Here is a 16,614-nt window from a genome sequence, read left to right on the forward strand (position 1 = left end):
CACTTCTGATAGTGCCTTGTCTTTTCATAGAAGTGTGCTTTTTTTTTTTTTCCCTTTTTAGTTTAAAAAGGCAGACTTCTTCAAAAAACCTAAAACCTCTAAAACACATGTGTATTACATGTTTATTGTGGTGAAGGAAAAAGTTAATTCCAGTTGAATATTGGGTTTGAAGCTAGGTGCTATTTAGGATGCCTGTTTAATAATATGCCATTCTTCTATCCATGACGTAGTGAATGAGCCTGGTTTATTTACATTGTTTTCCTCTGTTTCTATTTAATACCCTTCTAAAAGACTATTGGAAAATTTTATCTTGGGAATGTCAGTGAGAGATGTTCTGTGCCGGAAAACTTTGGGCAGCATCTCTGATATTGAATTAAACAGCATTGATGAGTGTTCCCATGAATTGGACTGTGATCATCTGCAGCCCTAAACTGTTTGGAGGTTTACAGGTACAGGTTTGGCCCATGTCAGCTGAAAAGATAAAAAATCCACTCGCATTGTGGCTGTTGCATGAGACATTTGGCCACTGTGTCTCCCTGTCTCTACATGACAGTGTTAAATCACATGCCTGCATTGCTCCCAAGGCATTCTCCCAAAATCAGACAATTAGTCTTCATAGTGATGAAGAGCAACCACTGTTCTGAGTGGAAAAGCTACTCCATGAGTAACGCACTGTCAGAGTTTATTGCTTTCACTTCTTGTCATTTTCTGAGCTCCTGAGGTGCAGGAAGGCCAGAGGGAAAAAGCTGTCAGTACCAAATACTTGGAGAAAGAACATTTATATCTCCATTTTACATTCCTCAATTATGTATTGTATTGGCAGGGCAACAAGTAGGCAGGCAGCTTGCCTGGTCAGTGCTTGTGCTGTTCTGGCTTTATGCTTCAGAGCTGTCAGGCTGGCACTTTTCACCACTAAATACAGCTCTAAATTACAGACAAATGAAAATAGAAATTTTGCTTCAGAGCTTGATTGTGTTGTTTTGTTCCATTCTTTTATTTATTCAGTTGCCAAGGAAGGAACCGCTCCCTTGGTAGGAGCATCCACCAACTTATAAACCTGTGCATTATTAGAGCATCTTTGTATATATTTATGTGTGAGATCATTTCAGTTGCTGTTTTAAAGATATTCATCTCTGTAGTACATAAAACCTTTGGCAGTAGAATTGTAAATCCATGCAATGGGGTGTTAAGCACACAAATCCAATTAAATCCTTCAAACAGCTTTGAAAGCCTTCCCAGAGGGTACAGAAATGGTTATTTGTGATTCTCTTGAATTGCCTTTTATGGCAGCTTGCTGAGAGTGTCTGTGACAAATAGTCTTCTGGGTCTTTAGTGGTGCAAGTGGTAGGTTTTTTAAACAAGCAAATGAATCAACTTAAGACTTCATTTTATTCTTTTAACAGATCCTACACAAATGGGAGGCCTGAGTATGCTGCTTCTAGCAGGGGAACATGCACTTACTGCACAAGAGGTAAGGAACTCTCTTCTCTTCCTTACCATGAACTCTCAGTCTAAAGAGCTTGTAAGAGGACCAGTGAGGAATTAAAGTGTAGGACACACCTCAGGTAACTTCAGCTGGGAATGAAATGTGTGTCTTGTATCCCAGCTGTGAATGTGGGTTGAGCAGAGTTTAGTATTAACTCTGCTGATACTTGAACATACCAGTGAAGCCTGGCCTGTGAAGAGACATTGTCAGAGGTAAAAGGGTTGAAATAATGTGTTAACAAACAGTTGGTTTGCAAGCTTTTCTGGGCAAGGATTCTATATGCTTGTGCAATGCCTGACACAACTGTGGCCTGTCACTAACAGACGAATAGACAAGTAATTTCCTATAAAGTCAGGATCATTGTATACACATTCTGAAACCCTGCAAGTGCTAACAGGTAATTGAAGTATTGCAGTCTGCTCCTATTCACTAAATCATTATGTCTAAAAAGGAGTTTTAGTTCAGTTGCCATCACAAATGTGTTTTTACAAAGGAATCTAGTAAGTGTTTGTGTATATCTCCAGTAGTGCAGACATTTCTGGTCTTTCTTTAGACTGATTATTAATGTAATCTGGTTTTTAGGCCAACTTTGAAAATTGTTCAAAAGGTGGCTTCTTTGTTGGATATAGTAAGTAGTACTGCCATAAATTTCTAGCTCTAGGGAAGAACTCTCTTTTGTTGTTGTTGTTGGTTTTATTGGGAGGAAAAGTAATAATTAACTTAATCTATATGTGTAGTGCATTTGGGATGTATTGCTTCTGTACTGCCAGAACTCCTCAATGCTTTGCACACCAGTTTTAGCCATGGAAGTTTTGTGCTGTGTGGGTACTGGCCTTCTGTGCTGCAGCATGAAAAGTAAGAAACATTCATAAGCCAAGTTGACAGAGAAGTGAAAAGAAATACATTATTTTGTGCTAAAATTATACTGTCCTTCTCAAACTTGTAGTCTCTCAGCTTGGAGCATACAAGCTGCTTTTACTATGCTGTTATGTTTATATGTGAGGGAAGGTATATTGTAGTCACAGATATTGCATTCCTTTAAAAAAGGTCTTTGCTATGACCTTGAGAGCTGAGGTGACTTGATTCTACAAGAGTCTCAGTAGTATGATTTCAGATGGCAGTGTAGGGATAAAATCCACATGCAGATTTAGAGTCAAATCAAAAAGCATATTGTGTGATTGCTTTAGTGCGTAAAAGTTCTTTTAATCAGAACTTTCTTATTTTGAGCAAAAGACATGTTTCCTGTGTGCCTCAATAAATCCTGGTTTTCCCAGTAAAAGTGTGCAATACAACTTGTGATGAAATATTCAGCTTATGTATAAACTACACTCTACTCTTCTGAGCCTGTAGTCTTCTTTTGAAACCTGGCCCTCCACATCAAAGAAGCAAGCTGTGTAATCTGCTTTCCCCAAAAGAGCAAAATAATTGTCATAAATACAGCCCAGACAAAACTAGTTGGGGGATTGCTAGAGTTGAGATGTGCCATAATGTAGCCCATACTTACTAATGAATTACCGTATTTTAATTGTCCTGCCCTACCTGAGAAGTGGTTAAGGGACAGAGCCTTTTCCCGGGAAACTGCACACCTCTGATTCTTTTTGAGGGTCCCCTTTGTAAAATACGTCCTCCAGATCAACTGGGGAGATTGGTATTCTTGGTATTCTTAAAGAGACACAAATGAACAAAGTTCAGTCCTCCTCATTGTGTGTTTGCAGGAGTTAAGTCTCCAGCTGTGTGTCCTGGCACTGAGAGATTTTCTTGGTTTCTTTTGTGTGGCAGCCTTGGTGTGTCTTCCATTTGTCCTTTATTTTCTTATGTTTCAGTGGTGAGTCAATACAGAACAAATATTTCTTAGCCATGTGTTTCTCAAATGCAGTAATGATACTAAATCTGTTTAGACTTGGGTAACTGAACAGCTCTTCTGTCTTCCCACCCTCAAGCGTGTAGACAGAGGAGATGTAAGATGGTCATCTTTCCATGCCTTTAGGAGGATCTATGGTTGGATTTCCATGCTTATGATCTCACACGTACACCAGCATCCTGGAGGTTAGCAGAACATGCTAGGAGGAGTATGACAGACTCAGAAAGCAGCTCAAGAATTCATTGTAGAGCTGGGAAGCTGCTTTGCTCTTGAGGGGAGAGGAGGAGCCAGTTCTGTTGTATTAGAGTTGGTATTCACATGGGAGAGAATATGGTGTACTAAGGTGACTACAGAGGTATGGTTAGTGAAAGAGGTTCAGAAGTTTCTTTATTATGGAGAATGTATGTATTGTTTTTATATGCTTGTGAGTATATAAATATACATTGTACATTTAAAGCCTTGGCAATTTCAATTTTTAGGAAAAGGACAGACACTGTCATATTTTAAAGAATGGTCTAAATTATAACATGTAGTCTAAATTATCATGAAGTGTGTGTATACACTTAAGATACATGTACACCTGTATGATTCTTAAACTGGGGATCTGCCAGACACGGTATTAGCTGTGACATGCATATTGACTGCTGTGTGTATATATGATTGTGTAGCCTTGGGTGGCCTTGTAAGCATAGGTCTTAGATAGATACTCCTACAACTTTAAAGTTCTTAACAGAGGGAAGGGCAACACTGGCACAGTTTTGCTCAGCACTTGAGAGAGGATGAAGGACGTTGTATTTAGAGGTCTGCTAGTTCAATGAAGAGTATTCAACATCTGCTGATGTTCTGGCAAGTGTATGCTAAATGAATGGATAGGGGTTTTTCAAGTGAGGTGTTTAATCTTCAAGTTGTCAGGAGCCCAGATGTCACGTAACCAAGTGACCAGCCAGCAGGAGGATGGGAAGAGGCACAACAGTGATATTTACAGAATTGTTTTGAGGCTTCAGTTGCAATCTCTGTATGTTGCCAGTATGTTCCCAGTTTTGCAAATTTTTGTAATAGACTAGAGAGTTTCTTTTCTGATAACAGAATTCAGTAGTGGCGGGTGATTGATTTCTAGGCAGCAGCTGGCGTTACTAAGCAGATAGGCAAGAGAAGCTACAGACCTTTGTGAAGGTCCGCCCGAAATGAACGGGTGACGAATGATTTTTGGGTGCAAAAATAACCAACACAAGGCACAGGGGTTTTGCAGTAACAAATCAACAAGGTGCAATTTTATTGATTATAACCACAGCTAAATATGCGTTTGGTTAAGGGATCCGGGGAAGAGAAGGGTAAGACAAAGAAAAAGGGGAGGAAAGGAGGTCAGGGAATGGGGTATAGCTACCAAAACGTGATGTCTTTGGGGTCCCGCCGCCGAAACTCGCTGGTACAAGTCTTGGGGAGTACTCAAAGGACAGTCGGACCGAACCCCAATATATATACTGTTCTTGGTTGGGGGAAGGGTGGCTGAAATTAGGTTTCCATGGAGGGGAGAAGTCCATTGTTTTCATGGCCAAATGCTCACAGGTACATTAGGTTTTTCCCCCTCCCTGAGTTGGGAGGGAGTACAGTCCCAGTCTCTGGAAGGAGGTTGCCATGGGGGTGCCATGGGGGTGCCAATGGGGTGCCAGAGGGGTTCTTGGTTCCTTGATGAGGGGATTTGCATCTCTGTTGGTCCGTCACGGTGGTTGAAGACAGGCAAGAGGGGTCTTCTCATGGAGCGGAGGGGAGCCACCCCAGAGCTCAGTCCAGCCAGGTCAGGAGTTTGGAAGAAAGTCCAGTTCAATTGTCCAGAAAAGGGCAGCATGCCCCCTTCGAGTACAGCATGGCGTTCTGCAAGCATCACTTGTGAACACACTAGATAAGCAGGAGACTTTCTTTCCCAACCGGCTCAGCAGTTTTAACTCTTCGGTAGTCTTTTCTCATGACAATTGTGAGGCAAAAAATGAAGGATTTTCGGATGGACTTCTACAACCTTGTAGGTGAAGGACATGGATATGCAGTTTCCCCCTGCATTTTGAATGCTTTCATCGGTTACACAAGACAGCGGTGTGTGAACATATTTTACTGAACACCTGAGCAGAGATGCCGGACGGATCATCTGCAGCTGCTGTGGTTGTGCCAGGCACAGCCGGCTCCTCGGCGCAGGCTATTGACAGCAAGGCTGCAGCCGGGTGAGCAGCGCTCCTTGCTTGCCCGTTCGCCTCCCTGCACATCGCCCATACTCGTCCGTCTGGCCCTTTCCTTGCCTTACAGCAGCACCTAGTGGACTCTCGGTGGGTTACTGCCCAGAAATCCCGGCAGCCGGAGCGGCCTCCAAAGCCTCCAGAGCCTGCCTGTCTGCGGCGCCAACGCCTCGCAGCCTCGGGGTGCGGCCGACCCAGGGATTTCCTCCGCCCTCGCTCCGTGGGATCGTTTCAGAGCAGGTTGTGGTAACCTGCAGGGAAAGGAAGGCCTGTGGTTTTCTTCTTTTTGAGAGCAAAAGGCTATCATACATGTGATGCAGGGTCCGTGCAAAGTGTGAATCACAAGTGAAAAATCTCTCAGGGCAGCTCAAGAGAAGGCTTGGAGGAAGAAATGGGATGTTGAGGACATTTTATTAGAGCAGGAAATGGGACGTACAAAATGGCACTATCGGTGCATCTGCTCCTTTTGGTAATTATTTTAATGCTTTGATTGGGTTCAACCTGGCAAATGGTAGAAGTCATGGAGATAATAAGTTTCCCACAGGTCAAGAGTGTTTGGAGAGCAGCAGAGTAGAAGAAACAAGGTCTAATTAAGTGCTCTGCCAAGTAAAAGCAACAGCATTAACTTTTTAAAGAGTAGCAGGAATTGATGAGAAAAACGTAGCGGTTCCAACTACAAAACCTCCACTGGGTTACTGAGCACCAGCAATCTGTGCTCTACACACAAACCCGTAGAAAACTGGGCTTCACATCTCCCACAGCAAGTGGTTCTGGTACCACCAGGTGTACAAGCTGTGCCCAGCCCGCAGCACATGCCCTCCGAGGCAGCGAGAAGGCTCATCCTGAGTGTCTGACAGCCCCTGTGTTGTGGGGGCTGAGCCCAGATAGCCCCTCTTGGAAGGGCACTGCCGCTCCAGCATGGTGCTCCTGGGGTCCATGGCTCAATGGCTCCAAACTCAGAGCTAAGCAGTGTAAAACAGCTGCTTGAACTGCAGAAAATACAGGAAACAAGTCCAAAATTTGGTTATTCTTTTAAGAATCTCACCAATGCAGTGGCCTAAAATAATCAAATGAATGTTCAGACGTGCAAGCAGCAGCCTTACATATTTGCACCTTTGCAGAATCTCAGACCTTTGGAGATGGGTCTCTCAAAAGCAGCCAGATATTCTTCTGGTAGTAGTCCGGACTACTGTTGAGGCACAGACGTCTTAAACAGACTGTACAGAAACATGATAAAAGTCAGTAATAAACATTACATCAGTGAAAACAGTAGCACAACCTACTAAAAAGGCAGAAGACAGACATTAGAATTACATTCTTTGTAGCCCTTTGGGTTGCTGTACTCCCATAGTACACCGATGAAACATTCTGCTCAGTGTTTAACAGGAGTCACTGTTGCTGATGAGGTTTATGGCAGGAAAGAAAAAAGTTTGTTTGTATGTAAGCAAATTGTCACATTGGTGAATTTCCCCTTGTCCTCTGGGCTGCTACACTTGGATTTTGTGTTTCCAGGGGAGCGTGGGTAGCAGATTCCTGAAAGCAAATGCTGCTGTTGCTATTGCAGTGCTTCGGGATCTCAGACAGCAGCAGCAGGGCAAGCTGCACAAGCTGTGGGGCTTTGTGCTTACTTACCAACAGGTGCAGTCAGTAGCTAAATCTTATGAGCTTTCACCAATAAAAGCTGTTGATTTACTTGCTTAGGTAATGAATAAGAAAAAGCCCCACATTTATTTTTTAATTTGTTAAGTAAACTGAAATTTTGAGGGGAAAGAAGTTGTTAGGGAAAAAATTTCCATCCTGTTACTTTTTATAAAATCTTACAAAGCTTCCTTCCTTTTTTTCTGTTTCTTACAAGCCATGTTACATACCTTATTTTACACTAACAGTACTTCATTCTCCTAGGAGTTACACATGTAAATATTTTATACTCAAATGTGACACTTAATGAATGTATCGTATTTGATAGAATTCCTTTACAGAATAATACTTGATTAACACATTTCTAGCTAATAAGAATACCATGGCTAAGATGTGTTAATTCAAATAAGGCTTTTGGTTTTGAACAGTCATTTGTTTGCATTTTGTTTTCAGTTATAATGACTTTCTTGCACTGCTTCTCAAAAGCACCCCTAAAATGTACACTTAAGTACATGATTAGAGAAATTTTAGGCTTGTGCTACCCTTATCTAATTATTTTCATGCTGTTATGATTGGAGATTATTTTTCTAAATAGTATTTCTGTCATCAACTGTGTCTTCAAAAATTTTTTTTACCTTCTATGTAATCTTACTCTGAATTATAGATGTAGTAGTGTTGATAGCATCACCAATACAAGATGGTTATGTGTGTAGTCCAGTATAATCCATTGAGTATTCTGTTGTATAAAACTATTCTGACAAGTTCAGAATCATAAAAGGAGAAGAAAAGCCTGGTATTTTTGTGGTCTTCTTTTCCAAGAAAGTTTGCAAATGCATTATAATGGGTGCTAAACAATGTTTTCATCTGTAAATATGATTTAATTTTTCCAGGACTGTCAAACATTAGCTTGCCCTTCTTCTCTTAAATGGTTTATTTTGCTCACTGTTGTTTTTAGCTTGAGGGAAGCACCTTTGAGGTCTTACCCTGCACTCTCCTTTTTCAGGTTTCCTCCAGTACTTGCCAGTCTGATACATCTAATTCTACAGAAGCCTGTCAGAAGTCATCATTGTTTCAGTTTGCAGAGGTGAGTTTCTTTAAAAGAGTTTTTTTCCCTTAGTGTATCCTTTTAAGAAGCATCTGATGTCCAGCTGAAAGAAAAATGAAATGTCTTTAACTAAAATTGATGTTTTTATTTGTTCCCTCATTTTTGGGTTTATGCTGTTGAATCATTTATCAGGTTGGTAAGACTTGAAGTGCAAGAGAGGGTGTTTAGGACCCTGGTGGAAACCCAGGTGCAATAATGGAGCACCTGGTTTAAGCTATAATTTGGAGATATGTCATTCCTGTACTTAGTTTTAAACTAGAGACTTATTAACTAAGGTTTTAACATGTATTTGGATGTTTCTAATCTAGTGTGGCTGCTTTAGTCACTGGCTCCATCAAAAATCATTCTAGTTCTTGACTCTCCAAAATTTTCTTCTAGAACCACCAAACAGCTCTATGCAAGTGTGCTTTGATTTTGCAGTGTACAATATTTTTGTCAATATACTCCAGTTATTGCTAGAAATGTAACTGTGGTGTGTGTGTGTTATTACTCTTTTTCTTTGAAGAGTTTCATCCAAGTCTTAATGGGTTTCATAGATGTAAATAACATGACAAAAATGAAATTGCAAGGAACTCTAGCCCTCTGCAAGCATCAGTTGTTTCTTGAAATAATCATAATACATGACACAGAAATATTTAGTTGTATAGATACTGATTTTACAAGACACTGGATAGTTTTTAAGTAAGTGTATATGGAAAGAAATTTTGTCATAGTGAGGGTTTTTTATTACATGTATTCACACCAGCTGTGAATCTGACTTGTGTGTCTTTATTACCCATTGCCTTGTGCACTTTCATACTCCTCCCTAAAAGATCATCACTTTGGGAGCAGACACATTGCAATCCTAGCACACAGGAAATGGGACTTCTTTTTCAGTTGGATATTTTAATATCAGTGCACAAGCCCTTGAATTCCAGCTTAAGATCTGAGTCTTTCAAATATATTAGAAGTAAATTGGAGCACTGATCCTTTATTTCTGATTAAAGATAATGGCCAGAATGAAGTAGATAACCTGTAATTAGGCTCTTAAACAGCCTGCTGGCTTTTCTTGTTAGGAAGAGGAAATGCCCGGTGTGCCAGCAATGAAGAGCAATACTTAGATGCTTCTTAGAATTGGTTAATTCCAGTATCACTTATGACACTTTTGTGGTAATGATTCAACGTCCATCTTCCCATATTTCTGAGCTGCTTCTGTGTGCTTATACTGTCAGTAGACTAATGTCTTGTATTGAATTTCACTGCTGAATCTTTTAAAGAGTAAGACAAATACCAGCTCACCTAATTGTTTCAGTTCATTTTACAGTGCCGAAGGAGGGAAGTGCCAGACTCATGTGGTAGTAGGCAGGAATTGTGTGCTGCCAGATATGCCCTTGCTAAGGATTTCTGACCTCAGGCTTTTCCTTACCCATTGAAGAAAATTTTTAGTGGGTGCCAGGAAACAAGCTCACCTGCACTGCTAAAACATGTGGTTTAGAAGTAGCCTACTGATGATCAGTAATTAGAAATGCAAATTAGCTAGTCTTATTTTTCGAGGATGTTAAACATCCTGTAGAGAGGGTGCACCTAACCAGTGCATGGTAGGTATGTGTGTCAGTGGCAAAATAATTTATACTTGTAGTGAAGTCTAGCGTTAATCAGAAGTGTCATTTGCAACAAAACTAATTGACACAAGTTAAACAGTATGAAATGCAGTTACCTTGGTGTGGGGGATAGATCTGGTGTCTCAGAATACCTGCACACATTGTGTTTCTCTCCACACTTACCTTCTGTACTAAGTAGCAATTTGTGCTCTGTCATCACCACCATTCTGCAGTCTCAGGTCTTCCACTGAACTGTGAAATACAATACAGTGTTAAGTATTGGTTGCTAACCTTTCTTTGATATATCAGCAGGCAAATAAAAGCCTTCAAAAAAAGCTTATTTTGTAGATTCTAGGAAGGATTTTCCTTCTGAAAAGTAATTCAAGATTACCATTTCACAGATCACCTGTTTATGTGTTTCCTGGAAAGCAGATACTGTTTGTTCTAAGGGTGTGTTGGAACTTGTTTGCATACTCTGGAGTACCAGGAATCTTTTTATGACAGATTATAAATTTAGCATGCTGAAGTGTGATACTGAAACTGAACAGTTAGGTAACACAAGCGTAATTGTTTTCCTGACAGATCTCTTCCAACACGTCACAGCCTGGAGTCCTGGGGGCAGTAAAACAAACGGAGGAGTCTGCATTGTTTCAGTTTGCTGAGGTACAATGGCTGAATGTGGTGGGGGAGGATGGGAGGAAGCAAGGAACCGGTAAGAGTTGCTGAGAATGGCTGAGCACCCTGTCTTATCAGAGACTCCCATCAGGAGATGTGTATCTTCCTGACAGTATTGTGTTAAGAAAACCGTGGGGTGAATTACCAGTGACTGGATGAGATGTTGGCCAGTTCTACCAGCTGAGAGGTATTGGGCTTGTGAACATTACCTAGCCTTCCATACCCAAAGGATCACTGCAGACTTACTATCCAAATGGCCTTTTAATTTACATCTAGGAAAACAGCAATTAAAAGACATTCTGAAATGACACTGTGCTGCCTGTGGAAGAGGCTGCAGCAGGGCAGAATGGTGATTGCCCTAGAGGCAGGAATCATTTGGAGAATCCTTGCAGGTCAAAGGAAGCTTATCACAGCAGCCACAAGGATATTTAACAGCATCAGTTAAGTGGTGACTTATCAAGCCTGTCAGTTTCCCATAAGTACATAGCTTTCTGCCTTCCTCCACACATTGAAGATTTAGAGTTTGTGAAATGCTGCTTTTAGGAATTTCTTCTCCCATGTGTTAAATGTGCCTCTGTGAATTGACTTTCCACACATTTACTCTTCTTGCCCATTTGGGGGAGTCTGATACTGCTTGCAGAATCATTTAAGGCACAGGTGCATTTTGTGTGTGCCTGAAAAGGCTGGGATTGGAGCTGGTGCTATTGCAGAGGAGCATAAGGGATTAAAAGATACCCTGATTGTTATTCTGTGTGTCACACACTTCCTTCTGTGTAATGTTGAGCTGATTGTCTACTATGTTTTTTCAGCTTGCTGGAAAGGGCCTTGGTGTTTTTCTTAGGAGGGCCAAGGAAGACAAACCAATTTACTGATTCAGTGACAGAAAATACCTAGCTACAAGCACTCCTATAAAAGATAAATACAGTTAATAACTCTAATCATGAAAGTGTTTTCATGATTGTAAACCACAGCTTTGAAAGTTAGAAGTCAATTTGCAAAGCTCTTTTGAGAAAATTAGAATTGAGCAGGATGAAACTATGTGCTGAAGGTAGACTTTTAAACCAAGTTAAAAGATACAAACTGGAGAACATTTTTTGTTAATTTTACTGCTAAATACTGGAATAATACTGCAAGTGAATCTGCTAACTTAGTTGCAAAAATCTCAGTCATTCTGGGTAGCTGCAGAGTTGAACAGAGTATGTATTGCATTTAGTACAACATTCTTAACTTGTCACATAAAACCTGGCTTAGCCATACTCTCAGAATTTCACAGAACCTAAAATCATTTCCTCTCCTAATTGAACAAACAAAATGACAAACCTGAAAATTGTCATACTGATGTGATAGTGCGTTTAGTTGCATTCCAGTATGCTGAGTGAGCTCCTTTGGCACATTGGAGTACACATATGAATCATCAAATATTAGGTAGAAGAGGTGCTTAGAAAGTTAATTAGGATTTACTGAGGACAGTTTTAGAGTCAGGGTTAATCTCTTTTTCTTGTAAAAATATTTAAATGTGTGTGCAGTCTGGAGGGGTTGGTTTTGTTCTGTGGCTGGAAGTAGGAGACAGAAATCTGGTAAAGAGAAAAAAAAAAGAAAAAATTTTAAAACCCACCTTGTTAGCCATGGTTATTCTTCCTGCAAAACCTTAATGACAGTGATGAACATAATTTTTTGTCTATAGCAGTAGAGAAATGGTACTTTTTCTTAGCTTGTAGCCTGATGATTGAATTTAGGTTGCTCCTGGGGAAAGTATTGAGCCTGTTACAGAACCTTTTTAAGCTTTCTCCCCTGCTATTAAATCTGCTTGTGCTCTTTCAGCTATAAGGGCTTTCATTTGCACAGGCTGTCTTTGTGAAATTTGGCAAAAGTCCTATTTCTTACTGTGCCACTTCTTCTTGCATCTTGTCTATATGAACGCATTGCTGCGTTTAGAGAACTAAATTATGGCAAGCAATTTGCAGTGGGCTGCTGTCAGCAATGTACAGTGCTACAAAAGAAAAAAGAGAAGGAGAGAAAGTAGTTATTTAACCAGTAGCCAAGTAGACCTGTGAAGAAATGTGAAGTGTGCTCTGGTCTGATGTGCCTGGAGACTTCTGGCAGCCGTCCCAGCTCAGTTTTGGTTCTGGCTGGGTGTTCCTCATATGTTGCCTTTCTCTTCACCGCCCTTGCAGCAGGGTGAGTAAAAGTGCTTCTTTGTGAAGACAGTGATCCCATTGAGTAGGTTTGTCATTTAAAACAGACACCTTTACCCCAGGAGCACAAGTGCCCTGTCACTCAGAAACAGCTCGTTATGTGTAGAGTAGCTTGGGATTCTTTTTGTCTTTAAAGCCTCAGTTAGTCTTTCATCTGGTTGTCTAGCCCAAGTGCTGTAGTTGTCAATTAAAGCTGTTCAGGATATGCCTAATGAGGCCTGCCCAATGACTTGCCACAACAGATGATGAAAATCATGGAAGCAAGACTTCATTGGGTTCTGTGGGTGCACAGGCAAGTGCCTTGGAGGTCTTCAAAGATGATGTGACATCCTCATAAGAGCTTTTTGAAGTTTGGATTGTTGTCAAGTTATGCTTTTGGCTTTCTCATGCTTCTGACCTTGGCAGTAGTTGGCCCTACTTTTGTCCTCCTCATGTGAAGCTGTATGGAAAGGCTGTGATTTCTGAGCAGTGGGCTGTGGTCCGTAGGGCAGGGGCTGTTTGCAGGCTGTCTGCTCACAGGGACTGGTCACTGTCCCTGTCCTTGCCATGAGAGGGAAGCAGAGCAGATGGGACCCCTTCCTCTCGTGGTCTTACTGCATCTGTGTTTGGCAAATGTGAACAGATGGTGGTGATTGCTCCCTTGAAAGATGAGTACCCCTTGGATTTACTTTCCTAAACTCTTATTCATTATTAAAGAAAAGGCTTCTGGAGTATGGAAGCAAAAGAATTGCTAGTTGAGCCATCTTAAAAATAAAGTGAATCCACAACCACCAAACTCTTTGCTTTCAGCAGCTTTTCTAAATTTTTTCCCAAAGTGATTTAATTAAAAAGAAAAAAAAACAAAACAAATACATGTGCAGTATGCAACAAGGTGAATTTTTTTTGCTAGTCCAGCTTGTTATTTTCATTTAAGATAAAAAGCATGACTCAGGAGGATTTTGTCCATGCTGCATTCTCACATGCTCACTTTGAGAAGGTTTGCTCTGTTTATTTCTGTGCAGAACAGGAAGTTTGAATCCAAAACTTTTGGTCAAAATACCTTGAAATTTGGAGTGTAAAAACTAGTGAGTGTCTTCTCTTCCAGCTTCCATATGTAAAGCTGTAATCTTCCCAGGTAAAGAAAAATGTATTTGCTGTTTGCCCACATACTGAAATTATTAAATGTTTGTGTTGGAATGCAATGCCTGTTCTAGGAGGAATATGCAAAAGTAGTTCCAGCTTCTTTTGCAAACTGAAATGTAATATAATAGCTGAAGTCCCACCTGTATTGTAATAAAAGATAGTAACTTGATCCTGATGATCCTCCAGTTAAACCTCTACATCAGTAAAGGGCTCTTTGTGGTTGTAGTACTGCGGATTCTGATTATTTTTAAGTCTGGGAAGTGTCCTTAAGACAGGGAATGGGATCTGTAACCTCACTGAGAGCTGATTGATCAGCCATTCTTTTCCTTCTGATGTTTGGCCAGTAACTTCATCAGAATGAGTTATATGCTTCTGTCACTTGCTGTTTGTTTTCTTAGCTCTTTAAAGGTTGAGTTGGTTTTTTTTCTGAGATGAAGTGTCTCCTTCCTCTCTTTCTTTTAGTAGTATAAAGATCTCACATTTTGTTAGGAACACCTATTGTCAAAATTTCTTTACTGTTTCCTCACTTTCTGCATCAGGAGGCAAGATATGCCTGTATATTCTCAAGTTATAATTCAGTGTATGTGGGTGTTGTTCTATCCTTTTTCTGCCATTCATGTTAAGCAGAAAAAAAATCATTGAGATGAGCATTTGTTAAAATAGGAGGATAAAAAAAGTTGAAGTGCAGTGTACAAGATCACTTAGTCAAGGAGGGTCCTGAGCAGCTTCACTGAACTGTCTCAAAGCAAAACTAGGATGTTGAATTATTTCAGTTCAATATTAAAAATTACTGTTGGTGCACATTTGAGTATTGTTCACTGTGCTGAAGTAGCTTTAAGTGAAATGGATGTCCTGGATTTTGGTGGAGGAGGATGTGGTGGGGAGTGTAATAATAAATTCTTTGACAGGTAACTGAAAGATAAATTCTTCAAATAACCTAGTTCAAAAGAGAGAATTTATTACAAGGAGAAAGGCAAACATGATAATTTTTGCATCTGGAAGATCATAGAACCATAGGATGGTTTTAATTGGAAGGGACCATAAAGCTCATCTTGTTCCAGCCCCCTGCCACATGCAGGGACACCTTCCACTCCATGGGGTTTCTCAAAGCCCCACCCAGCCTGGCCCTGAACACCAGCCTCTCTGGGCCACCTGTTCCAGTGCCTCACCACCCTCTGAGTTAAGAATTTTTTGTAACATCTCCCATAAACCTGCCCTCTTTCACCTTAAAACCATTGGCCTTGTCCTGTCACTACCTATGTAATCATGGTCCTAAATGTGATTTTTGTAGTGAGGGAGATACCATAGAAACACTGATGATTTTGTCCCAAGGCTTTTAAAGGCTTCTAAGTCAAATACTACTATGCAATGCCATGCCAAAAAGGTCACATATCAGAAATTTCTTGCATTTCTGAATTCATAATGCTGCACTAGAAAGCAGGTCTGAAAAAATTTGGCTGTAAAAGCAATTCCCTAAAGTGGTAATGGCAGTTATTTACTTATCAAAGGTGCTGGCACACCAACAGCCAGCCTTTGGGAGGCTAGATTTAATCTCCAGATATAGGTCTTATTTCCTTTTTCATAACTAAAGGAAGTGAAACAAGAACTGCCTGTGAGGACAGGTGGTCCTCTTCTATGTCTAAATAATGGGAAATACTGCCCAGACCTTCTGGGAGAATTTAATTTAACCTTAACAACTAATAGGGCATATTTTTAAGCAACAGGTATGATTTGTTCACTTGGTCACATAAAACTTATATAAAACACATGACAGAATATTAGCTGTGGACAGTACAGACATAGAGTATCCATGAACATAATCTAAGGAAGGAATGTGGTATTTGCTTGTGTTCTTCTGTTTTCTACATATCTGTTAAGTGTTTCTTGGATGGGGTTGCCTGTCTGAAGTAGGGCCTTTTGCCAGAAAACTAAAATTTAACTAATCTCTTGTTTTCTATTCTTTTTTCCCCTCCCTTTCTGTCTCTCCTGTGTACCACTGAAATATTTTCTCCTCTGTTCATTTGTAACCTAGATCTCATCAAACACTTCCCAGTTGCCAAGTCCTGAGCCAGTAAAGCACTGTGGGAAGTCGGCACTCTTCCAGTTGGCAGAGGTAAAGTTATACCCACTGGTGTCAGAAGGGGAGGATGTGTTTACCTTTTCCACAAAAAAGTATTATTTGTTTAAGGTTTGCTCTAGTATCAAATTTCTTGTTTCCAGAAACATAAATTAGTAAATAATGACATACCAAGAGAAGTAGGCAGTGGCTATGGTCCCAGGGACCTAGTCTTTTAGACACTTGTGAATGTGCTTATTTTCTTAGAGACAGCACAGAAAGTTACACTTCTTTTTGGGAAAGTTAACTTTATAACAGTAATAAAAACAATGTTCAGGTGAACAGCAAAAACAGGAGGTAACAATATTCTTAATGAGGAGCTGGATACCAGGATTAAAAAAACAAAGCTTTAGTTGTGATGATTGGAAGGTACATTGCTTAATTGAGGACTGAGAATAGGGAAAGGTCATCAGGAATCTGTATGAAGAGCTGGAAGTTGATGCAGTGTATTAAATTCTGAAATTGGCAACTGTTAGCAGTAATCAAGAATGCTGGGTCAGGTTTCCTCAAGGTCCTAGAAATTCTCTGTGAGTCTTAAATATAGCCTTGTAGAGGTCTTCTCTTTGATATGGATGATTCACTCAATGTGATGTGCAGATACTATTCTTTGT

General features: G+C 40.4%; 1 protein-coding gene across 12 annotated transcripts in view; it reads left to right on the plus strand.

Annotated features, from left to right (window-relative positions):
• BBX (BBX high mobility group box domain containing) overlaps positions 1 to 16,614 on the plus strand; it is a 140,647-nt gene that overhangs the window by 87,348 nt on the left and 36,685 nt on the right. For 11 of the 12 annotated variants that reach the window (XR_009417941.1, XM_059466956.1, XM_059466961.1 and 8 more), the window contains exons 6-9: positions 1,404 to 1,471; positions 8,214 to 8,294; positions 10,478 to 10,558; positions 15,920 to 16,000. Coding sequence is in view for 11 of the 12 variants with exons in the window: in XM_059466956.1 (XP_059322939.1) it covers positions 1,404 to 1,471; positions 8,214 to 8,294; positions 10,478 to 10,558; positions 15,920 to 16,000 (311 nt within the window). In the remaining variant the exon portion in view is untranslated. The remainder of the gene's footprint in view (positions 1 to 1,403; positions 1,472 to 8,213; positions 8,295 to 10,477; positions 10,559 to 15,919; positions 16,001 to 16,614) is intronic. The other variant, XM_059466962.1, reaches the window with a different exon arrangement.

Source organism: Ammospiza nelsoni, chromosome 2, assembly GCF_027579445.1.
Source record: "Ammospiza nelsoni isolate bAmmNel1 chromosome 2, bAmmNel1.pri, whole genome shotgun sequence".
Taxonomy (NCBI): Eukaryota; Metazoa; Chordata; class Aves; order Passeriformes; family Passerellidae; genus Ammospiza; species Ammospiza nelsoni.